Genomic DNA, 26,722 nt, shown 5'->3' with positions numbered 1-26,722 from the left:
CTGTGTATATAATGAAATAAAAGCCAACATCACTTATTCACAGCAAAAAAACGTTGAGTTGTTTTGTTAACCCAACCGTTGGGTTACACATATTGGGTCAATGTGTTGGGTTATCTTAAAATTTGTTGGGTATTTTTTTTTCGTCGTTGGGTTATTTTTTGTTATTATCCAACTGTTGGGTTAAATATGTTTCCCGCTTCACTCCTGTTCAAATTTTAACGGTCGAGTCAGAGACTCAGCTCGGACATCAGTGGCAGCCTGCCTGATTATGAAGGGTAAGTAAATGTTAATATAATCGTATGATGTATATAACTATCATAACATTAAGTAATGTGTCTGATACGTTAATTCTTGTTTTGTTTATACGTTAAAAATGTTGTAATTACCTTTAGTCCGTTTGTTTCCCCCAGATAATCAGATCGATTGTAAATGAATGCTATTCCTGTTTGTTCGCCAGTATTAATACACTAAGAGATTAGCTGCAAAAAATGTTTAGACACGTATTACTTAAAGTTAATAAAAATGTTAGAAGCCGCACGGACCAATTTATCGGATCGGACCAGTGAAAGAAGCTGCTCGAGCTGAGCTCACACACATCAGTCATGCGACAGACAGCAGACTCCGCGAGAATCGTTTGAATGAACCTGCAATTTTCTGTTATAAAAGTTCAAAACCCAGACGAAAGAAAAAGGCGCTGTCGTGAGGCAATCCGCTTTTTCAGCTAAAATTTATACCAGTGCCCCAAATGTAGATATTCGTCTTAGTGCACCAGCACTAATTAATTGTACTGTAAAAGTGTTTTTTTATGATTTATTCATATTGAATGTTGTTATGCATCTATTGGAATATCCTATAATTACAGCAGTATCTCTTATGAAGCTAGATTGATTGACATGTTTTTTTTAAATGTGTTTATACTCGTTTTAGACAATGGACTTTTTCGGGAAGGAAAAAAATGCATCAATAGAATTTCTGCCTGTTAACTGAAATATTTCAAGGTAAGTGAACTATTTAAATTAATGATACATAAGTTTTCAATTTTACTTAGACCTATGACTTCCAAAAATTATGAAAAATGACAAATGAGGTGAAATAAGTGTATTGTTGCATTCTGTCCAACAAAGTTTCCTTTCATTTACAGTGTACACTGTTAAAAATCGCTGTAAAAAAACGGCCAAATTTCAACAGTAACATACTGTTTTTCATTAAAACAGTGCATTCTGGGTAATATTCATCGTTTTCGAGAAGTAGCCTGCTGGTATATATCGTAAATTAACAACGTTCAAAGTCGACACTCAGCGGCTGTGTTTCAAATCACACCCTACACCCTCATTCACTATTCCCTGCATGAGTTTACTAATATAGTCCACCTGACAGAGAGAATGAACACTAAAGAGTGAATTCAGACACTGATCAACAGCTGCTGTTAATGAGTAGAATCACTGAAGAAGAAAAAAACATAACAAGACAAACACATGAAATACAATGACTTCAGCCACAGCCTTAGATGAAATCAACTGAAGATTTAAACGATCAACAAACAGCTTCACCAACTTCACACATTACTAACCAGACTGACTTTATTTCTGTCAGATCAGAGAACAGAGAGCAAAAGATCTTATTGAGAATTAAAGAGATTTAGATGATAATGTTACTGTTTCGTTTGACATCACCATTGTGGAGATCAGTGTTTGCTTTAGTTGGGCTCCTGACCATTGACTTTTGCACTTTACATTTTGTTTTATTGCTGTATTTGTATCTTTATGATGCATCTGTTACATCAGTATTAATTTTGATAGTCAGGTGATTATGGTTGTTTCTAACAGGCATGATCTACTAGACTGACTTAAAGTGTTGCTATAATAATCAAATATTAATTTGGTGTTGAAATATTAGAGTGAATGACACTTCAATTTGGTAAGATTGAAAAGTAGTGTGATAACCAGGATTTATGGATTTAACGACTAGTTTTAGTTAAAAAGTATTTTGGGCAGCAGTCCCCACAACACTCAAAGAGAGAAATCAACAATCAGCATATGAATCTCAACAATGGTGACAATCAAAAGGTTCATGATTTAATGCATGCTGGGTACCAGCACAGGATAAAACTCATCCATGATTCCCAGCATGCATTGCGGCATGAATAAATTATGCCCCTGAATTGTTCACTTATTTTCTTGAATTCTTATGTGCTTATAATTTTGCATTTGTTTTAAGTTTTAGTAGCATGTGTTGTGATGTTCAGAACTGATCTGTTCATTTATTTTGTGGATTGTCACCATTGTTGTGATTCATACGCTGATTCTTGATATTTCTGTCTAAAGTTCAGCAAAGGTTTTTTTTTTTTATTTATTATGAGTGACATGTTCTTAACAGTCTTTCATAACTTATGGCTCAGCAGTGTTCCTTCTCATGCTGTAGTATCAATATTCAATAAGAGAAGAGATACGGGATTAGATCAGAAATAATAGTATTTGTTCTTGTCAATCTATAAACAACAATATCAGATTTTTTTTCTTCTGTGTACTTTTGTTTTGCTATAACAGGTTCCAAAGGCCCATTGTTACAGCATGAAAAAAAAAAAAAAAAACCTTAGTTGTTGAAAAGTCACGTTCAAGAGCCCAACTAAAGTAAACACTGATCTCCATCATGGTAGTGAAAAAAACACCTAAACCTATTTAACTCTCCATAAGTTCTTCTGTAGACATCTGACAGAAATAAAGTCAGTCTGGTTAGTAATGTGAATCTGGTGAAGCTGTTTTAGTAGTTGTTTAATCAGATCTTGAGAGATTTGATATATTCTTTTATTCAGTTGATTTCATCTAAGGCTGTGGCTGAAGTCATTTGTAGTTCTTGTGTTTCTCTTTCCTTCAGTGATTCTGCAGGTGTTTATCACTAATGCTCAATCATCAATTAATCACATAATTATCTTATTAACTTCACTGATTCAGTGTTACTCAAACACTCTGTAGTGTGCACACATTATAAGTGTTCATTTAAAACTGAGGATTTTCTTGTGGGGTTTAAAGGGTTAAAGATTTAAGATGAAGAAAAAACAGAATGAAACATAATTTAACAGTAATAAACTGTAATTAATTTACAGGAAACAAACTGTAGAAAAACAGTTATTTACTGGCACCCCTGCTGCCAGTAAATAACTGTTTTTCTACTGTTTCTTGCCGTAAATTAATGGTTGCCAGCAAAAAAAAGTGTTTTTCTACAGTTTTTTGCCGTCAAGTCAAGGAAAAACAGTAATATACTGTAAAATGTAAACGTCAGATTTACCAAATGAAAAAAAAGTTAATTTAACTAAAATATTTGTGAACATCCATAGAAAAAAAATTAGGCAAAGTCATACACTGATAATGAGAGTAAATACTGAACTTGACTGTATTAATGTGTGTTTGCACAAGAGAGATCGTTTAGTTTAATGTAGTTTTGTTGTTCACCATTGTTCTGGAGAGTAGAGCCGGTGCTTCAGTCAATGATGAGCCACAAATTCTGATTTTCTGCTGCTTTATATAAAGGCAGTAAATGTGGAGTCGCTGATACAGTGGTGATCTCTGTGTTAAGTACTTCAGCACATACATGTGTAATACAGCTGACAATGAGCTGCAGTGATTTGAGTAAAAGTCATGTATTTAGTTACTTTATTACTGCACATTAAGTGTAAGAAATATTCCTTCTCAGTGGACTCAAATGAAATAAGTTCATAGTACTAACATCGTAGGAATGCTAGTTTAAAAACTCGAACTGTTTGAAGCAGTGGGAGTGGAGTTAATTTCCATGGTAGAATTTACGGTAAAATACTGTTAAAAAATAAGAGTGGTAAATTAATGGTTAAGAGCTGTAAATTAACAGTACTTTACTGGCACCCCTGCTGCCAGAAAATTACTGTTTTTTAACGGCAAACATTTTTACAGTGTACTTTTGTTCCTCCCTACAAGTCCAAATCAGTCAAAGGGTAAAGGGTGGTCAAATTTACTCACATTAGCCGCAAATATAGCCAAATTTTCTGGAGGGAGTGAAAACTGGTTTAGTCTGTCTCTTAGTGCACTTACAGTGCCCTATGTAGTCAAGTCACCTTTATTTATTTTGTATAAGACACACGTTGTACAATACAAATAGTTCCAAGATGATATTTTGAATAAAAAAATTATGACAGAACTTCCATTTTTGGGTAAATTATCACTTTAACCAATTTAAATTCGCTATAGCTTTTAACTCATTTAAATTCACTCACTGAAATATCATCACAATGCATGTTAACTGAACTTTTTCTTTTTTTATTCTTTTAAGGTTGGCACTAATTAGTGCTGCACTTGAATCACGAGACAAGCCAGAATCCACATGTCCTGGTGCTTGGTGACAAGGAAAACTCCTCCCCAAAACTGTCTCCCAATTTTTTTCTTTTAAACAGGGAGGCGATGGAACAGAAGACGATACTACAAGCAGTCGATCCGTGTTTCAAACTTTTCTTTGTATATGACATCTACTACCCAAAGCCCTCTGCTCATATTTGAGAGTTTTTGTAACACACAGTCTTTAATAGTTTCTTCTGCACACTGTCTCCTACTTAAAAACTTTGTATTTAGTAATAAGTAAAAAACGTTTTTATTTTATTGATCATCAGTAGGTCCAGCAGTATATTTTTAATTATTATTACTTGATTTTATGATTTTTTTTTTTTTTAATTATATGTTCATTTTATTTGAAAGTCGTAATATTTGCCAAGTATGGTAACCCATATTCGGAATTGATGCTCTGCATTTAACCCATCCAAGTGCGCACACACACAGCAGTGAGAAGTGAACACACACCCAGAGCAGTGGGCAGCTATAGATGCAGCGTCCGGAGAGCAACTGGGGGTTCAGTGCCTTGCTCAAGGACACTTCAGCCATGGGTATTGAGGGTGGGAGAGAGCGCTGTTCATTCACTCCCTCCACCTATAACTCCTGCCAGCACAGAGACTCAAACCTGTGACTTTTGGGATACAGGTCCAACTCTAACCATTAGGCCACAGCTGTGAACTGTATTAGCACATTTGTGTGTTTTGATATGAATATGAATCGACTAGGGGTGTAACGATTCACTCGTTTTCTCGATGCATCGATTCCAAACCCTGTCGATTCATATGCATCGATCTTGAAACATGATTTTTGAATCGTGAATCGCCGATCTTGGACAGTAATCGATTCAAAATGCTAAGAATCGAATGAATGGCGATTTCTATAGCGATTCAATGCTTTCAAAATGTATACACATTAAATTAATACATGCACGAATTAATGGAGACCTTGAAGAGTGTTCGTGAATCGTGCCTCTTATCTGTCCTTCACGCGCTCCACTGTTTACCTCCTGAGACTGTCACAGGATTGCGTTCACGCTCCGTTCGTCTCTGACGCAGCTGACGTGTGATCTATAGGACTAGTGGCCAGTAATGCTAACGTGAAGTAGTATTACTTTTCTGTAGTTTGTCAATGGCTCTCTGCATCTTACCGACGGAGTTACCGGAGCCGTCGACAGCTGTATTTATTGCATCGACGGAGCAGGAATGTAAGTGTCTAAATCATAGGCACAGATCCATTGAATGATAAATGTTTTTAAACAATGTGGATGAACCGAATATACGAAGGAAACTGTTAAAATTAACCACAGCATTAACAACGACCTTGAAATAAGATTTATCTGATAATCAGATGCATGAAAGTAGCGTTTGTTTCATTAGCAAACAGACATCTGGCGCGTTTTCTCTCAGAATCATTCGCTGATGGAGAGGAAAAGTTAAATAGAGATGAAGACGTTTTCACACTGAAAGAGAAGCGATCTCGCTCTCATAGACGTGCCAGACTATATCTGCAGCTAAACTGAATAAAAGCAGAATGAACTGATGAAACAAACAAAAAAAAACACAAACAATTTATGAATGATGCAGTGCTAATTGACATTTATTACAGTACAGAAACTATAAAGTATATTTTCTACCTTATTCCCCTGGTGTGACAAAATGTTAGCTTATACATAATACTCTTTAAGCTCTTTTTTAAAAACTTGGCTTACATACATTTTTACGTATGCCATGTCGCATCATTAAACTAGCATTTAACAATGGGCAAAAGGTTTTTTTTTTTTTTTTTTCTAACCTATGGTTCTCTAACGATAAATGCTACTGTAATTTGCCCCCTGACTATGCATTTAAAGAATTTAGTAGAAGCATTTAAATAATCTGTGAATGCACTTAAAGAATGCAGAATCGAATCGTTATAATCGAATCGAATCAAATTTAATTGTGAATCGAATCGAATTGAATCGTTCTTGAATTGAATCGAAAACCTATGAATCGTAATCGAATCGAATCGCTGCCTTGCCAAAGATTCACAGCCCTAGAATCGTCACATTTGTGCATGTTGAAAATGTCAGTTGTATTTTTACATGTTCTTGTACATTTAAATAAAATATATTAAAATATATTTGTGAATGTGTTACTTGCATATTAAAATAAAATCTGTAAGTTATAACAAAGTAGTTTCAAAATATGGTTGTATTAAGTAATTTTTAATTAAAATACTGATGTTAATTAATATAAATAATTAACTCAACTGTTGGGTAACTTTTAACCCAACAGGATTTTAACCCAATGGGTTGGGTTGAAATAACCCATAGATGGGAAGGTGCTATACCAACCCATAGTTGGGTTACTTGTTGGGTTAGTTTTAACCCAACATTTTTTAGTGTATTCAATTTGTTACACATAACAAACTACACTTAATTTGCAAAATTAAACAAAGATTGCAAAATAACATGAATAATTTTGAACATGAACAATAATTGTTCATATGAAAGACTGTACAAGCAAAATCTGCACATTCGTCTATATACCAAGACTTCTGAACCCATATGATAGCCGTAGCTCTCTAGTTTCACTGTAGCTCTCAAATAAAGAGGAAAATAATACAGGTTTGAAACCAAATTGAGTAAATGAAAGCTTTTTTTTTTTTTTGGTGAACTGATAGTTTAATATAGTTACAAACTGAATTAAAGCTGCAAGCAGCGCTGAACGGGCCCTCGCACCCGGGCTCACCGCCATCGTGTGGCTTTAGTAAAAAGGTGAACGTTGAGAAATATGCATTTAATGTCCTAAATATAAGTGGAATATATCAAAGTATATCCCATATATGTGCAAATCTTACCGTTGCCAGCAGGTGGCGCTATCATAATGGAATATTGGCCTTCAGATGTGTTCAGGCCAGGACTCTTATCAAACATGTGAAGTTTGGGGAAGATTGAACATTTTATGCTTGAGTTACAACAACTTCTCTTGCTGTGGCAAGACATCAAATTTTGTCATGGCGCCATGGAAACGCCCTTTAACAAAAACTCAAGATCTCCAAAAGTTAACATTGCACAGGCCTTTAGATTAGACTGACCACAAAATATATGTTAATCTCAAAAAAATTATAGGAGTAGTTTGTCGCAGCATAAAACATGTCACTTCCTGTTGCCAATAGGTGGCGCTAGGACTATAACTGAATGTGGGCATGTAGATCTGTTAAGGGCAGAAGTTTTATCTAACATGTGAAGTTTGGGGCAGATTGGACATTGTATGACTGAGTTACAGCAACTTCCTTTTTCATGGCGAAACATCGAAATTTGTCAGGCCGCCATGGACACGCCCTTTAACGAAATCTAAAGATCTTCGCAATTTAACATCGCAAAGGGCTTAAGATTACACTGACCAGGTTTGGTGTTGATCTGAATAAATCTCTAGGAGGAGTTCGTTAAAGTACAACCCCTGAAAATGGCAAAAACAACGCCAATTTTGCAGAGAAAATTCTAAATAACCGACTTCCTGTTGGGATTCGGATTTCGTACCAAGAGACTTTTTTGTAGGTATTGGTGTGTTACATGTGTTTACCGATTTTTGTACATGTACGTGAAACATAGCTCGAGGCGCACTCTGTTGAAAATGTATAGGTGGCGCTATCGAGCCATTTTGCCACACCTGATGGAATTTTGGCCTTCAGATGTGTTCAGGCCAGGACTCTTATCACACATGTGAAGTTTGGGGAAGATCGGACATTTTATGCCTGAGTTATAACATCTTTTATTCCCATGGCGAGACATCGAACTTCGTGACGGCGCCATGGACACGCCTTTTAACGAAAACTCAAGATCTTCAAAACTTAACATCGCACAGGCCTTTAGATTAGACTGACCACAAAAAATACATTGATGTCATAAAATTTCTAGGAGTAGTTCATCGCAGTGTAAAATATGTCACTTCCTGTTGCCAATAGGTGGCGCTATGACTATAACTGAATATGGGCATGTCAATCTGTTCAGGTCAGGAGACTCATCAAACATGTGAAGTTTGGGGCAGATTGGTCATTGTATGTCTGAGTTATAGCAACTTCCTGTTTCATGGCGAATCATCGAAATTCGCCAGGCCGCCACGGACACGACCATTAACGAAAACTCAAAAGCTTCGCAATTTAACATCGCAAAGGCCTTTAGATTAGGCATACCAAACTTGGTGTTGATCTGAATAAGTCTCTAGGAGGAGTTCGTTAAAATACAACGCATGGAAATGGCAAAAATGACACAAAATTTGCTCATAATATTAAAAATAACCGACTTCCTGTTGGGTTTAGAATTTTGCTCTAAGAGACTTTTTTGTAGGTACTGGAGAGTTACACATGTGTACCGATTTTCATACATGTACGTGAAACATAGCTCGAGGCGCACACCGTTGAACGTGTATAGGTGGCGCTGTCGAGCCATTTTGCCACACCCACTTCTGAAACCCATATCAGATGTAAATTTTCGCCAGTTCTGAGGTGTGTGCAAAGTTTCATGACTTTTTGAGTATGTTTAGGCCCTCAAAAATGCGATTCATTTTGGAGAAGTATAATAATAATAATAATTAAAGCTGCAAGCAGCGATGAACGGGCCCTCGCACCCGGGCTCACCGGCAGTGAGTGGCCTTAGTAAATTGGTGAACGGTGAGAAATATGCATTCAAACTCATAAATATAAGTGGAAAATATCAACATTTATTCCACATGTGCCAATCTTCCTGGTGCCAGCAGGTGGTGCTATCATTATAATGGAATATGGCCCTTCAAATGTGTTCCGGGCAGGACTCCCATCGAACATGTGAAGTTTGGGGAAGATCGAACAAATTATGCCTGAGTTACAACAACTTCTCTTGCTGTGGCGAGACATCAAAATTTGTCATGGCGCCATGGACACGCCCTTTAACAAAAACTCAAGATCTCCACAAGTTAAAATTGCACAGGCCTTTAGATTAGACTGAATACAAAAAATACTTTAATCTCAAAAAAATTCTAGGAGTAGTTTGTCGCAGCCTAAAACATGTCACTTCCTGTTGCCAGCAGGTGGCGCTATGACTATCACTGAAAATGGGCATGTAGATCTGTTAAGGGCAGAAGTCTTATCTAACATGTGAAGTTTGGGGCAGATTGGACATTGTATGTCTGAGTTACAGCAACTTCCTTTTTCATGGCGAAACATCGAAATTTGGCAGGCCACCATGGACACGCCCTTTAACGAAACCTCAAGATCTTCGCAATTTAACATCACAAAGGCCTTTAGATTACACTGACCAAGTTTGGTGTTGATCTGAATAAATCTCTAGGAGGAGTTCGTTAAAGTACAACCCCTGAAAATGGCAAAAACAACGCCAATTTTGCAGAGAAAATTCTAAATAACCGACTTCCTGTTGGGATTCGGATTTCGTACCAAGATACTTTTTTGTAGGTATTGGTGTGTTACATGTGTGTACCGATTTTTGTACATGTACGTGAAACATAGCTCGAGGCACACTCCGTTGAAAGTGTATAGGTGGCGCTATAGAGCCATTTTGCCATACCCGATGGAATATTGGCCTTCAGATGTGTTCAGGCCAGGACTCTTATCACACATGTGAAGTTTGGGGAAGATCGGACATTTTATGCCTGAGTTATAACATCTTTTATTCCCATGGCGAGACATCGAACTTTGCCATGGCGCCGTGGACACGCCTTTTAACGAAAACTCAAGATCTTCACAACTGAACATCGCACAGGCCTTTAGATTAGACTGACCACAAAAAAGACATTGATGTCAAAAAATTTCTAGGAGTAGTTCATCACAGCGTAAAATATGTCACTTCCTGTTGCCAATAGGTGGCGCTATGACTATAACTGAATATGGGCATGTCAATCTGTTCAGGTTTGGTGTCACATCAAACATGTGAAGTTTGGGGCTGATTGGACATTGTATGTCTGAGTTATAGCTACTTCATTTTTCATGGCGAATCATCAAAATTCGCCAGGCCGCCACGGACACGCCCTTCAACGAAAACTCAAGATCTTCGCAATTTAACATCTCAATGGCCTTTAGATTAGGCATACCAAATTTGGTGTTGATCTGAATTAATCTCTAGGAGGAGTTCGTTAAAATACAATGCATGGAAATGGCAAAAATGACAAAAAATTTGCTCATAATATTAAAAATAACCAACTTCCTGTTGGGTTTAGAATTTTGCTCCAAGAGTCTTTTTTGTAGGTCTTGGTGTCTTACATGTGTTTACCGATTTTCAGACATGTGCGTGAAACGTAGCTCGAGGCGCACACCGCTGAACATGTATAGGTGGCGCTGTCGAGCCATTTTGCCATGCCCACTTCTGAAACCCATATCAGACGTAAATTTTCACCAGTTCGGAGGTGTGTGCAAATTTTCCTGACTTTTTGAGTATGTTTAGGCCTTCAAAAACGCGATTCATTGGGGAGAAGAAAAATAATAATAATAATAATAAACAGTGCAGATACAATAGGGTCCTCACACCTTCGGTGCTCGGGCCCTAATAATAATAATAAACGGAGCAATTCCAAGAGGGTCCTCACACCATCGGTGCTCGGGCCCTAATAAGTGCTTGGAGTTCAGCTATCATTTTATTTTTGCCCTCTAAGCAGAAATAATTTTAAAAGGGCTTTAAAGACATGACATTTAAAGCTTCAATCACTGACACTGACTAAAAACTTGGCAGGTGGGTTACAGAAACAGCATGTCTGTAAGACTGGCAGATAAGTATAAAATCTGATGACAACCTGTATTTTAATTTGGTCAACACCATGGCCTCCAAAATGTCCCTAAATAATATCTAAACTTTAATATCCTGTGAAGAACAATTAGAAATATATTTCTAATCTTGGATTTAGATCTCATTCTCTGCTGCTGCTTGTCCTTTTTGTTCACTTGCAGTTTAGTAATATATCCTACATCCAATTGCTGCTCAAATGAGCATGCATGCAAATATTGTGCAAATCACTTTGAAACAGCTTTTTAAACATTTTTACCAAAAAGCAGATAATCCAAAAGCATGGTTACAGTGGGTCAAAGGTTTTACAAATCTGTTGTTTATTAACTTTTAGTTTTTAAGTTTAGTTTATTCAGTTAATGTCAAGTATGTTTTTAAGGTTTTAGTTTAACCTAAAAGATATCCAGGGATATCCGGGATATAACCTGTACACTTAATTGTAAGAATATAAATTCAAAATATACAATACTTTTCATGCTCCTGAGCCTTCCCTGCTCTCCAAAATAATTTTCTGATGTGCTGAATCCATCAGCATGATTTATATGTATGATACAATGATGCCTGACATGCTAAACATTCACACATTCGTGATTGCGAGGCAAGCTGTTCTGACAACTGTGACTTCTTCCCCCTCTGCCAACTGCTTTGCAAATGAGTAAAAAATAGTGCCTTCTCAGCTTCCCAAAAGCATTCAGCTTACTCATAGACCTCTGTAAAACTGGGTCACAAGAGGTGCATCCATATTGTTCAGTCATTTCCATTCACTTAGTTCAGTTACTCACATTCTTAATCTCATTCTGCAACTTGATTTCAAACTTCAAGTTTCAAATAATCTAATAGGCACATTCACTTAATTTTTTTAGGCAGAAAATCTATTTAGTTTCAGTTTGAATGTATTTCAGGGGCAAGAAAATAAATTTCGATTTTCACAGTACCCTAAATCTAGGCTAAATACAAATGCGGAGGGCCTACTAGAGAACAAAAATAGATTTATAATGGTTTAATGATGCTTAATATTTTTTTATATTTTTCAATATTGGATCATTTTAAATGATGTCCTTGCTGAAGTTTATTCAAATGTATTATATGTTCACATGTTCTAGACAACAAATCAAGTTCCCTGTCAAGGGAACTTCGAACTGCATCCTCTGAAGGGACACTATGGGGAACACCTCGTCGTGACCCGTGTCTGAAGCATACTTTGAAAACCGCCAACGTGTTGGCCGGCGACAGCCTCTGACGTCGCTACCGGCGCGACTATAAATACGCACCCGTAGGACCCGTCACTTATCTTCTTCATCTTCATTGACTGTTTTGTTTGAAGTGCGCATCTGAGAAACGCCAGAACGGTAAGAACGATATATTATTGTTATCATGGCATCCACTAGCAAGGCGTTTAAACAGTGTGTGCATCCATGTTAGCGTTATTTGACACCTGATGCCACACACCATCTTTGCTTCTCTTGTTTGGGCGATGAGCATGCGCACGATGTCCTTGAGGGGGCAATCTGCGCGCACTGCAAGCGTTTTTCTGTGAAAAAGCTCCGCTCTTGTTTGTCATCTGGATCTGGCGGCTCAGGACCCGCCGTTGCCGAGGCACAGAGGGGAATGAGCTCATGGGAATCACAGGTGGATCTCGCTGAGGAGTGTAGAGAGGGACTTTTCCTCTCACACTCTCCAGCGGCAAACGAGAGCGAACTTCGGGAGGAAGATGCGTTGTCATTAACCCATTCTGACACTGAAGTTAGTGCTCTGCTGGGTTCTACCCAGAAAGAGCAGGAGATATTTGAGAGTGGCGAAGAAGCGCCGCAGCAAAATTAGAAAAAAATAAAAAATAAACTTGCCATGGAAGCGTGCCAGAAAGGTAACGTCGCGAGGTAGCCTCGATGAGCGTTATTTATCTGACCATAGCCCGCCAGAGTGAGCCTCCCATTCTTGCTTACATGCAGAAGTTGAAAAGGAATGGAAGAGGCCATTTTTCTCTCGCATCCATAGGTTTCATATCTATGGATATGATATCGATGGCATGCACGAGAACAGCTATGAGAGGATGCCCCCTGTAGAAGAGATGCTTGCTAGCTATCTCTCAGTGGGGGAACATCTTTTCTAAAATCTCCCTCTTTGCCATCTAAGCCCTTCCAGGATACATCCCGCTTAAATGGTAAATCATATGCAGCAGCAGAGCCCAAACAACAAAGGGGTCCTGGCCCATCTCGATCTGAGGATCGAAGACGGGCGCAGAAGGCTAGTGTCGCGGCTCGCGCTCCTCCCCCGCCTGAGGGCAGGGGCAAGAGGAATCGCAGGTCACAAAGAGGTAAGCAGGGTCTGAGGGATGTGATTCAGATGAAGCAGCATTCTCGTCCGGATCGGAGCGATACCTAGGAGTGAGTCACTTCTTTTTGGATGTTTTACACATCTGTTTTATTTCTCCCCTGCCAAATTCCACCAGCGCTCCACCTGATCGGGGTTAGGTGTAAAGTTTCTCACATAACAGTCTCCTATCCTGGACCTGTTATGTTATGGTTGGTCCTATTTTCATAGGGACCACCTTACTGATGGTCCGGACCGAAGGGGGCGCCCCGTAAAGCGGGACTCCAGTACAGGAGGGTGGGTGAGTATGTAACCCTTTCTGCTTATGGGTGTTATGTGGCTGGTGGTCATATGTCTACTAACAAACTCCTTTACAGTGCTCAGTTCCAGCCTCGTGCTCTGGCCACGATCACAGGCTTTCGGCAGGCGGCCGTGCCACGTGGGTTTGCCCCCTCGGGCGCGACACCCACCGTGGAGCGAGTCCTGCGTGAGGGAAGCACACGCTCTACGGTTGCTCGTCCCACACCCCCTCCCGAGGAGCCTGGCTGATCATCAGAACTGGCACAGCACTGCAGAGAATTTCATGGATGTCCGGCCAGGTCACCCTGAGGGGCCGCCTGGCCACTTGGCGCATCCGGGGAGGTGGTAGTTACGGAGTCCTTCTGTATATACTATCTCAGGTGATGCTCCCCTCGCTTGAGGGTTGGATCTCGCCTCTCCCGTGCGATCCAGCGCCTCTGCAATGCTTAGGAACCTTTCTGTACACAAGCTAAGCCTGAGTACTTTCTCAAAACCACATGGTGGTCAGTCTGCACGTGAAAACTTTCTCAAATCCACGTAAGTGGTAAGTGTGCACACAAGGCTCTGCGCACTTTCTAAAATCCTGTACGGTAGGGGTTACGCGCTCTGCTTCATTCCCTTTCTGAAGATGGGGTCCATGGTCTTCATTCAACCAGTGTGTATTTGTTATACACCCCAAGCATCGCTTCCCTCAACATGAGGGTCTGTGTGGACTCCCACATATTGTGGTTATCAGGTAGTAGGCTTCATCAGGCCTCTCTGGTGGTGAGCTCCCACATACTGTGGTGTCTGGTAGTAGGCCTCAACAGGCCTCCCTGGAGATTTAGCTCCCACATACTGTGCATTTCCACAAAAAAAAAAAAAGAGCTCCCATGGTTTGTGGTTGTCAGGTAGTAGGCCTCACCAGGCCTCCCTGGAGTCAAGTTCCATATTACCTTCCACTGAGGTGGTTATCTGGTAACAGGTAGTTGGCCTCTCTAGGCCTCTCTGTAGGTGAACTCCCACATATTGTGGTTGTCAGGTAACCTTTCAGTACACACGCTAAACCTGTGTACTTTCTCAAAACCACATGGTGGTCAGTGTGCACGTTAATGCTTTGCGCACTGTCTGAAATCCACATAAGTGGTAAGTGTGCATGCAAGGCTCTGTGTACTTTCTGGAATCCTGTACAGTAAGGGTTACGCGCTCCGCTTTGTTCCCTTTCTTAAGATGATTAGCCCCGAGGTTCCTTGGGCTTCATTCAACCAGTGTGTATTTGTTATACACCTCAAGCACCGCCCCTCAACATGGGGGGCTGTGTGGGCAATTCTCGCGGTAGTTTAGCAGCGCTCCCCTTTTCAAAACGGGTCACCTATGAGCATGCTGCTCGGAGCTCGGAGTCCTCCTCTCATGGGAGAGTGAATTCTCGGTTTTTTCATCAGAGTGCTCCAGTACTACATACTGATTTGAGATGCACTGTGAGAGCAGACATCCTGCTGAGGCAGGGGCTGAGGCTCGGGGAATGGCGCCTTCGCACCAAGGTGTTGAAGAAGAGCTAGAGAGGTTGGCCAGACCTGGGTGGACCAGTTTTGCGGCTAAAGAGAGCGTCACACTATGCCCTCTAGCTTCCTCTGACTCATCCAGCTCCATTGGGGCTGGACGCCATGGTACAGGCGTGGCCAAGGCTTCATCTGTACGTTCCGTCCTCCAATTGCTCTGCTCCCGGGCCATTCCATCTATGAGCTGCTCTATCAGAGTGCAACGAGAGCCCCTCCTTTGTGACAGGCAAGACTTGGTAATAAACAGTGCTAGGTTCTTAGCCGTATCCCTTTAAAGGAATCTTTCGTGATTCCAAGCCTTCAGCTCTACCCCGGGGGTCTAAGGCAGAGGCCCTTCAGGTAAGTTGGGTATGTAGCATAGACCTTGGGCCATAAGGGATAATGTCTTAGACAGCCGTCGAACCATCCCAGGGGCGACTCCCGGTGAAATGGTAGAGTTGGTAATTAGTGTTTCTGGCTTGCACTCCCCTCAGCATGGTGGCGTGGGTATACTGTTCCCCATAGTGTCCCTTCAGAGGACGCAGTTCGAACTTCCCTTGACAGGGAACGTTTCAGGTTACGAATGTAACCATGGTTCCCTGAGAGGGAACGAGATACTGCGTCCTCTAGCTCCCTGCCATGCTTCGGACACAAGCTTCACGAAGAAGATAAGTGACGGGTCCTACGGGTGCGTATTTATAGTCGCGCCGGTAGCGACGTCAGAGGCTGTCGCCGGCCAACACGTTGGCGTTTTTCAAAGTATGCTTCAGACACGGGTCACGACGAGGTGTTCCCCATAGTGTCCCTTCAGAGGACGCAGTGTCTCATTCCCTCTCAGGGAACCATGGTTACATTCGTAACCTGAGATGTTTTTCTTCCAATGAGACGCTTTCAAATGCATTTTCTTGGACTGAAAAATATAGAAGGAAAAATAAATGTTTTTCAAAAATAGATTTATACATTTTAAATATATTTTCATATTTCAAAATATACAAAAGGATGTCCAAAAAATATATATTGATAGAAAATATATTTATAAATATATATTTATAAATAAATAAATAAAATATATTTATTTTAAAAGATATTCAGGTAAATATGTTTTGTATATATATATATATATATATATATATATATATATATATATATATATATATATATATATATATATATATATATATATATATATATATATATATATATATATATATATTATAAATCTGTTTTCAAAAATATACAAAACAAAGCCAAAACATGTATTAGTAAAAAATGTATGTATTTTGAAACATATTTTAGCAGTTTTGGCCGGGTTTTTTTTCTTCTATGTTTTGAAATGTATTTAAAAATATATATTAAAATTTTATTTTATTTTATTTTTGCTGTAAAGTTGGAGAACATCTATTTCTCCAGCCACAGAGGCACAAATAGATCTAAAAGCTGCACAATTATGAAAAACAAGCTCTTTTCTTGCTCTCTCCCTCTGACGTCAGTACACTAGAAAATGCTCTTTATTATTTTGACGACTCCTCAGAGAGATCACATCAGCACATCTCCAGCAGAATCTAATGAAGGCAGTCAGACTGCCACCACCATCCAGCGTTTCCTCTGAGATGAGGAAAAGGCCTAATCCTGCTTTTAACAAAAGCCCAAAAGGACAACCTGCAGGGAGCCCTACAGCAGCAACAAAGACAAATTAGTCATGGCGCTGATTGCCAAAATCACACTGGCTCTGACATCTCATACAAACAACTGCAACAATACATGCAGCAGTAATGAGCCGAGCATGTTGAGCAGAGTTGATTGTTTTTCAACCTGTGAGTCATGCTACCAAAGTGTTTTAAACACAATTACTGGCTTGCAGAGAAAAATGCACATGCTCTGACACAAACAAATCAGTATTTGAATTATAAATCTTAATTAGTACATGATTGGTTACTTTAATTTTAGATATTATTTGATAGAGATTTACCACATGTAAAATATTTCAGGTAACAGCCATTTTGTAAATTTTCTCTGTCTCTCTCTCTCTCTCTCTCTCTCTCTGCCATTTTCTCTGCTCACCAAGAGGATGCATTAAGCAGGCAAAATTAAATCAATATCCTCCTATTTTCACTACCATTATCAGAAAAAAGCAGTGGGATGAATATCCCCCCAAAGCCATGTATATCTGTCAGTGCGGCTGTGGTTATAGGAATATCAGGAGAAAAGATTTCCACATGTAAGAGCTACATAGAGTCGTTATCCCCACATAAAGTAAGACACAATTATTAAAGCATTCTTCCCAATCTCTGCAATCACAATGTATGCAAATATTATCATGTGTTACAGGAAAAGTTCACCCCCAAAAAAATAACTTACTCACTGTAGTAAGTTTGTTACTTCATCAAAACAGATTTGGAGAATTTGATCATAACATCACTTTCTCTGCAGTGAATGGGTGCCATCAGAATAAGGACATCACAGTCCATCAGTTGATGTCTTGTTGAAAGCTATGTGTTTGTAAGAAATATATCCATTATTATGACTTTGGGACTGGGACTATTTTGGAACAGTTTTTGCTTATAAATGCTTGATCTGTGCATATTTCTCTCTTAATTTAGACAACAAAACTTTTTCATTGGAGAGACCATTATAATGGACAAGGCTCGAATTCTGGCCATATTGGTAATTGATTTGTTTCTTATAAAGTTATTCACTTCATCAGACGGTTATTGATGGACTGGAGTCATGTGAATTACTTGTGGATTATTGTGATGTTTTTATCAGCTGTTTGGACTCTCTTCTGATGGCACCCATTCACTGCAGAGGATCCACTGGTGAGCAATATTCAGAAACAAGACAGGCTGTGTTGGCTGTTGTTAAGCAATAACCAAATATTTAGGCAATGTTTTTGGAAAATCACATTAGGCTCAATCAGAGTATGTTTTTGTACGATTTACGATTGCAATTTAGTTGGCAATAAATGCATTTTGTGTCTATACAAATGTAAGTAATGTTTATGTGGTAGAACCAAACATTATGCAAAATACATTTGAATACTCATGAGATCATGTTGGATGAACTTGTGCACTAGATTGTGCAATGTAAATGTGTAAAGTTTATGCTGACAGTGTGTCCTTAATGTACATTTCGCCATCTAACTAAAATACAAAAAGTATGTTTTTGTACTTGTAGATATTATGTAATATATTCTGAGAATGTTTTATTTATTATTATTTCTATTAAAAATGAACAAAGCCCACACCGTCCCACTTGTATGATCACATCCATCCTGTTTTTAGCTTCAAACGAACACCTGATGTGTGATGATGAGTAACACACCCTCTCAGCCTGATCAGGAAACCCACACAGCGTAGGTGTACGACCCAGGAGGACTTCAAGCATCCTTCAGCAAATATCATATACTACAGTAGTGCTATCTTAAACCAATAGTTCATCTAAAAGTGAAAATTCTGTCATGTATTCAACCTCATGTTGTTCCAGACCCATTCATTCATCTTCAAAACACAAATAAAGATATTTTTCATATTCTCTCATGCTTTGTCCATCCATTGAAAACCTTCTCACATTAAAGAGTACAAAAAGACAACAGTAATCCATATAAATTGATTTAATCCAAATCTTCTGAAGAGATATGATTGCTTCATATGAAAGCTCTTATAAACCCTGATCAACGCACATACATAGAGAACATCAAATTCGCTAACAGAAGCTCAAATGTGCTTCCTTGACATGCGAAAACCAATCATGTTTGTTTTTGTGTCACACAGGTATGTTTCTGCTATAAGCTTACCATTTTTGATGAGCTCCATGTATGTGTGTTGATAAATGTTTATGTGTGATCAAAAGCCTAAATTAAATCTGTTATTTCACCATTTAAAATGTCGACCTCACAGACTGCATTCAAAATCACATACTATAATAGCAGCATGTGAAAAAAGACTGAATTCACAGTATTTCTAAAACAGTAGGTGATGACTTCTGGATTCTGAATTGTGCATCACTGGTAGGTCACATGACAAATGTTGCACATCCTAATTATATTCATACCATACACATTCACACTATATAGATCATATGTTTTAACATTGCAAAGTAATTACTGATTTAAAAGAAGTAGCTACCTACTTAGAAAGTGTGTGTGTATGTAGTAAGTATGTGATTTCAGAAGCAGCCATGCTCTTTCACTTATGTCATGGGTATTATGTTATTTTATTTAATTGTAATACATAAATTGTAATTTATTGTACAAATGCTTGCTGTTAAGTTGAAAAATAGTGAACGGGGGGAAAAAAGTGGAGGTCTGGAAAAGCGTAAAGGTGCTGTATGCATTTTTTTTGGCTGTACTAAAGCATAAAAATACCATGTTTGCAGATACTTTTCCGAAAGTTCCATTTCATTCACACATTCTCTGAGAAATAAATAACAAAACAATGCTACAGGGAGATATTCTACTTAGGTCTGTGTAATTCCGCCTTTACTCCTAACTTACCCAATAGTATTTCAACATCCCAGGTTGCCAGTTAGTGGAAAAGAATCATGGAAGTTAGCAAAAAACTGGATCAAAAATCACAGATTCTGCCTGGCCCAAGGCATATTAAAACAACTCATCAACTTACAGTGTAAAGATCAGCGTCATACACTGTCAATTGCCCTCATTTCGGTTGCGTTTCATCAGTCTGGCAACTCGTGTGAGCGTTGAGTTTGAGGATGAGGGGCTGAGAGAACAACTCTCTCCAGTATTTGGAATTTGGAATTCAGTAACCATTTTAACCACTAGCTGTAAATATTACAAATTGCACCATTACCAAAGGAGTGTGTTTTTTTAACTTTTACCACCAGCATATCATAAGTGTTTCCATTAAGCACAATGGTTTGTTTTTTTGTTCATTAGGAGGATATAGCTGTTGACTCATTTGGCTTTGATCTGTGGAGAGAATCCTCCCTTTGAAACAGATCTCATTATAAATGTGTAAGACATAATTAACCAGCTCTTATAAGGCTAATTGTAGTAAGCCCGCAACAACTTAAGCACATATTGATTTAGTCACTGTGAGTCCAGAACTATCATTAAATAAAACAGGAACCGAATCAATGATCATGGGATACGGCTGTTTAAAAGACAAACAGTGAATGCCTTTCCGGAAAGGAATGCACTGAACACACTAATGCGCAATGCTCTGAATCAAGCAGGAAAAAGGATGGCGAAAATTTGCAGTATTGCACAATTAGAGAGAATAAAGCGACTATATTAACTACCCACACACAATGCTTTAGTTCCGTTTGGATACATAAAGACTGAATAATACAGAAAAAAAATTCTGTTTGGCTGATTAGTTGGTTCAGATTTCTTCCTATTGTCTCCCACACTGGGGTTCCACAAGCACAGCGGTTTATAAGCCACAGACTACAGACACGGGCGAGTCTCTGGCACCAGTCACTGGCAGGATCTCCGGAGCCATGGGTTATTAGGATGTAGCCCAAAGGAAGGACACAGCCTTAGTCAATGGATCGGATGGACACCTGATTCTTCGCAGTACAAGAAACAAAATAAATAGTGAACCTAGCTAACCAACAATGCCTCAATGTCAACAAACAGCCTCCAGGCAACCTTTAGTAAAGTGATCCCTCTAGTACTGTACCAAGGTCTGAGTTATTTAAGTCATTTACTTTAGTCACAATAATCTAACTGGGTTATAGCATCCATTCATTCAAATGGAAGGTTATACTGTATAACATTCAGGCCAAAAGTCTACATAAAATTATATTCACAACCCATTTTACTTTCATACTGGGGCAAATATTTTAGATAAATTTAATGAGAAAATGTTTTTGATGGGATACACTTCATTATACTTTTATTAAGTTTATTATTATGGTGTGCTATTATTAACAAGTGTGAACTGAAATATACTCGTAAATATATTTGTAATCTAATTTCTATTCAAACGTGTATCTCATTAATTTAAATATATTTTGAATTACACATTTGTAATGACATATTTTTTTCATTAAAAATGTTATCTGTAAATGTAACTGAATTACACTACAGTTCGAATTTTTAAGTACATGTGGTTTAGTGTGTTAGTGAACACATTAAAATATGTGCACTTCTTAAAAACAAAGATATTTAAAATACACTTTAAAGTAAAACTTTAAATTTGACAGTATTACAAAGTGCACATTTTAAGTGTTTAGAAACAGTCAAGAAAGTATACTTTTGAGGAATACTTAAGTGGCCTTTTTATTTATTTATAATTTTTTTTGGCTTAAAAAAATACTTTTAATAATTGAAGTATGCTACAGGTAAACTTTAAAGTACTTTTTCACTATAGATGGATGGTGGCCCTGTGGAACCCCATTATTGTCACATTTGCAATCACAAGAAATACAGTTGAAGTTATGAGAATAAACTCATGCACACATTGTAATAGACAACAACACTCAACAATAGTATGAAATATCACAGCTGTAATAAGATGTTCAAAAGACTCTTTTAGTGCTGACAAGGCGCCAGGAAAAGATTTTCCTTATTACTTTATTAATTTCATACAGTGCCAACAGTCAGTGGCACACGTTCAAGCACTCTCTGTTTCTATGTCAGTTTAACATCTGTAGTAAGTTTTTGTTTGTTGTTAGGGTTTTCTGGTAGTCAGAGGACCTAAGGAACTGGCCCAACCGGCCTGGTCCATAACACATTCTTGGACAGGACTTGTTTTGTCTGCTGGGAATTGACTGGGTCAAGAAAAGTGGGTGTTCCAGACCTGAATGCAAGTCGAATGAGGAGGAGTACTTTCTTTCTGAAAAACTGCTGGCACCCACTTTTGAAGAGGTGTTTTGAACAGAAAGAGGAGGCTGAAGGTCAAGTTCACCCTCCAAAGCATCTCAGTGTATTACAATGGAAATGCTTCCTTCAGTTGTTCATTTTTTGCTTTTATAGCTGTCCTATTATGCTTATTTAAATAGAAGAGTTTGGGATAAAGTAAGATTTTTTTTCAGCAAGGACACATTCAAAAGTTGAGCCGATGTAGACAAGTTCACTCACTTTATATGCTTTAGAATTTTAGACATGTAAAACATCCACGTTTCACATTATTATTAGGTGCTTTAATAATATAATTATGTGAATATCACTGCATGATTAATGTACGTGAACTAGTTTGTTCAGTTTCTTGCACAAACGAATCGTTTCACTTCATAAGATCTTAATACATCATTGGGGCCAGTGGTATTCATTTAGTGTTTAATCTCAAAAATAGAAGAAAAAAAAAATCTTTTACCTTTTTGAGGGAATCCCCTCCCAAATCAACTTCCAAATAATACATTACATTTTGGAATGTTTGTTAAGAAGACTTCATTTGCATTACTTACAACAGTTGCCTAAAACAATACCTAAATAGCTTATTGTTTGAAATTACAAATGGGCTGCCTTTGTGACATCACCCAAAAATGATTGTCAAAGGTGGAGCAAATATATATAAAGAAAGATGCACTAAATTCCAAGAAAAATTACAAGCCTATGTGATAGTGTCCACCTCCATCAGCAGAGACACCAGCACTGACCTGTCGTAATCCTGGCAGATCTCCCCCACGGCTATCAAGGCTTTCAGATACTCATTCGGCTGATATGGGTTGATGTAGTGCAGGGAACAGCTATTGCGAGGGTCCCCATTGGACGCCGTGAAGTCAATGGCAACCTAGAGAGATAATAGCATGACACACTCTTGATAAAACTGCAAAATGCAGGACAAAAATGGAATGGGTTACATAATCTGATCGATCGTCAAGTAAGTTTAATCACTTTAGTTTTACGCCCAGAACAAAACTTGTCTCCATTGTAGACAATTGAAAGGAAATGTCAGTCTACAAAAAGACAAGCACTCAAGAGCTGTCTTTCCTGGGAAGTTACACAAAACCGGACTAGAACAGTTCTGCAATCAAATAGCCATATGTATGAATAATTAAAGTGCTTAAAACGGACAGTATGTATATTTTATTTGTTTAGAGGCGAGCCAGTTGTATAGTCATTCATCAAGCAGATGTTATAATCCAAAATACCACAAACAGCTACCATATGCTCTATAATACAGAAATACAGCTCATATCCCAGTAAACACTTGATATATTATATCAAAGCACTGTATTACAGTGTTACGGTCCTGTGTGAATCCTGCCCCAAAACATTCCCTCTGAGGCTTTCACTACTTGGCATCTGATTATCTTTAATTTAACAGGCAACGGGAGAATTTGGATATTTAAATAATGAATATTCAATTGTATTCATTAATAATCTTGGCCCATTTCGGCTGCTCTTAAGGGAAGCATAAGGGTGGGGGATTTAAAACAGTTTGGAGGAGATATTCATTTGTTCTTTTGCCTCCAGCCGTGAAACAATCACATTCTGACTCAACATTAAAACTCAAGAGCAGCTGGTCAAAAACTGACAACTGTGAATAAGGACAAAATAGCATATTCTAATCTTGTTTTAAGAATCTTAGCTATTTTTACTAGCAAACAAGAAATACAAATACTTAAGAACATTATGTTTTGCAGTCTGCCTCAGAAAATCGTGTCTAATCTACTATAAATGAGCTGCATTTGCGATGAGAAGGCAGTTATCAGTCCAGCACTCCTGGCATCTACATGCTTGCTGGAGAACATGGGCAGTAAATCTGTGAAGGGTCTGGATCACACCACGGTGCTAAATGTGGAGCGCACTGCTGTTCCCACTTACTGTGAAGTGTATTTGGCAGCCTCCCATGATGTAGTCCAGGAAGGAATAGACTCTGTGAAGCTGCAAAAGGAAGAATGGAGGGTGAGACTCAGAAACCCTGCCACATTCATCTGCCTGGCTCACCAGAAATCACTATCTGCAAGACTACCTGCAAACGTTTAGCGTCTCAAACACACAAGCGCTGTACACGAGATATGAAACTAGGCATTCTATTTCATATTCTGTTTCAAACTGCCAAACCTAATAGTTACACATTGGCCTGTTGTTTGGATTTCCCAAAACTGAACTCTTTATCTGTTCATGCATTCATTAAATCAGTTCAGAAATGCTTAATGCATGTACTGATTAAATAATAGCCCTAACAAAAAGCAAAAACAAGTTTCAAACTGAATTGAAAAATCAGCAACAACAGACTCTAAAGCAGTTCTATAAATAAAAAGCTTCCCTATGTGAAAGCGCAAATGCATTAGCCTCTTCCCACCACACTTATGTCTTTAGGCTAAGCTTGATTGTCACGCCCACCCACAACAATAATAACTCCACAGCCTTTTCATTCACAGCTGGTTGGCCAGTATTGTCATACACTAGCATCCCTAAAATAAGGACGGCATGTCTACAAAGCTCTCTATACACAAAAACATAGACTGTCAGACTCGTACCTTGAGATCACTGAGAATAACCAACCCAGAGTTCTTGTAGTTCTTCTTCTTCAGTTTGTATTTTGGATTGATGCAGTCCCATGTGACCTTCAGGGGCACGGGAAGAGATCAAAGAGGTGAGCTGAAAATTGAAGGTGGCACTGCAACAAAGTCACTTTTACCACACATGCAGATGAGTTTTAATTCATTCTAGTTCTCCGCATGAAAAAGCTATGTCCGATATCAAACACCAATGAATGACTGAATTTCTCATACTACTGACCTTGTTTCCTGAGGAAATCCTCTGCATTTCTTTGAAATTGGTGTAGAATTCACCAATGAAGTCATGCTTTCCCCTCGAGTCATAGTCCCAGACTAAGCACTGCAGTTCACAGACAATTGCAACAACTCATTTGTCTCCAATATGGTTTTCATGCTTTATTTTGGCTTTATTCTTTTACAGGAAATTACTTCTTTATGTAGGAATAGCTCATCATGTCTGATTTTGTCATGCCAAATTGGTGTGAAGTAAAAAACAAAAAAAAATTATTTAGCATAATTTCCAAGATGCTCTCATACAACAGATTTACACAGTGACCAATCAAAATGGGAAAAAAATGGCTGAAAAGCAATCACCATAATATTAGTCCCTATAACTCATGTAAGGAGTGTCATGACTGTTAATTATGATTGCATATTTTCACTTGGGAAGAATTTCTGTGAAAAAACGTAAACCATTTGTTCTTAAAACTAAACTATTGAACGGCTTTGGAAAATAGAGGATACATGGTTCATTATTTTTGTTGTTGTTCTTTTTTGGAGGTTTACAGCCATTGATTACTATATACTTACATTGTAAGAAAAAGAACATCTTTGTGGCCTTTTACACATAATGCATTTTTCCAATCCAATGTGCTACTTTTTCATTGTCTTTCTATGTAAACATGTGCTAGACTGACATGTATGACCGTTGCTTCTCACGTCTTTTGCAGCGTCTTGCACATGAGTGCTACATTCAAGACACTGTGTCTTTCAACTGTTACACACAGCGCTGCTCATCAGTCAAATTTTTAAAACAGTGGACCAATCAATTTAAAAACCATTCCTGAGTGCAGCGTCTCGCATCTTTTTAATCAATGTTGCATTCTATGTGAACGTTCCCTTAGACATTCTGCAAACATCTCCTTTTTTTTCGACCAAAGAAATTAAGTCATAAAGGTTTGGAACAAAATGAGTAACAGAATGCCAATTCTAGAGTGACCTGTTCCATTAATATTCACCTTCAACTTCCTTTCGTCATCGCAGCTGCACAGAGAAATGAGAGACACCTTAAAGGGTTCCCACACAGGGTTCAGATTGTTTTTAATCACCTGTAGATACAAATCAATATCATTGTATAAACTAAAGTAGAAGAATGAACAGCAAAAGAAAGATTATTATCCCATGGGGAGGAGATCCTTACTTCAGTTCTGTGTACAAGCTGTTCTGTTCCATCATCATTGATCCGGTAAATCTCCAAGAATGGATCTGACTTGCTGAAGAGATCCTACAGTCACAAAAGAATGTCAATACAGTCCAAGTATTCAAAGGAGAACATCAAGCAAATTTTTTTTTAAACCCCGTAGCTTTATTAATGCAATCAACTTTACTATATTGATGTATGTCCTGCAATAAGAACTCATAGAACTCATAATAAGAAACAGACTTGTTCTTTTTTACACACCCAATAGCCGTTTGCTACTTGATCTCAAGGAGATCTATTATACTTGAAAGCTATCCATTAGCATTCACATTCATGTCAATGGTAGTGGCTCTGCTGGCACAAAAGCACATATTATTTGATATTTGTCAGTTTAGCTCATGGGCACTCCATTCCGGATGAAGATATTTTCTGAACTCTAAATGTCATTAATCAATCGGACAAATCAATTTGGAAAGTGATACCATCGCAACACTCATTGACTGATGGCACCACAAGAACATGCATCAAACTCTAAACTAACTACTTTCTGTCATGACAACTCTCGGAGAGTTTAGCGTGGTAAATTAGAGCCCTTCAAAAAAAGGAACTGGTATAACATGTATTTATGATTAATGTGTCGCTTGCTAACAAATTTATTTAG

The 26,722-nt window shown here is 38.3% G+C and overlaps 1 protein-coding gene and 1 long non-coding RNA gene across 2 annotated transcripts in view; one reads left to right on the top strand and one right to left on the bottom strand.

Annotated features, from left to right (window-relative positions):
- The window catches only part of LOC127962627 (copine-7-like), a 69,720-nt gene that overhangs the window by 24,481 nt on the left and 18,517 nt on the right, over positions 1-26,722 (bottom strand). Inside the window, exons 6-11 of the mRNA XM_052562250.1 lie at positions 26,062-26,145; positions 25,880-25,969; positions 24,883-24,981; positions 24,621-24,707; positions 23,962-24,021; positions 22,791-22,924 (exon numbers count right to left, since the gene is read on the bottom strand). Coding sequence (XP_052418210.1) covers positions 22,791-22,924; positions 23,962-24,021; positions 24,621-24,707; positions 24,883-24,981; positions 25,880-25,969; positions 26,062-26,145 — 554 coding nt within the window. The remainder of the gene's footprint in view (positions 1-22,790; positions 22,925-23,961; positions 24,022-24,620; positions 24,708-24,882; positions 24,982-25,879; positions 25,970-26,061; positions 26,146-26,722) is intronic.
- Positions 17,657-18,623, top strand: LOC127962630 (uncharacterized). The gene is made up of 4 exons (XR_008154614.1): positions 17,657-17,726; positions 17,828-17,891; positions 17,994-18,043; positions 18,509-18,623. It is a non-coding gene; the product is annotated as an uncharacterized LOC127962630 (long non-coding RNA).

This window comes from Carassius gibelio, chromosome B7 (genome assembly GCF_023724105.1).
Source record: "Carassius gibelio isolate Cgi1373 ecotype wild population from Czech Republic chromosome B7, carGib1.2-hapl.c, whole genome shotgun sequence".
Taxonomy (NCBI): domain Eukaryota; kingdom Metazoa; phylum Chordata; class Actinopteri; order Cypriniformes; family Cyprinidae; genus Carassius; species Carassius gibelio.
This window is presented reverse-complemented; position numbering and strand designations above follow the sequence as displayed.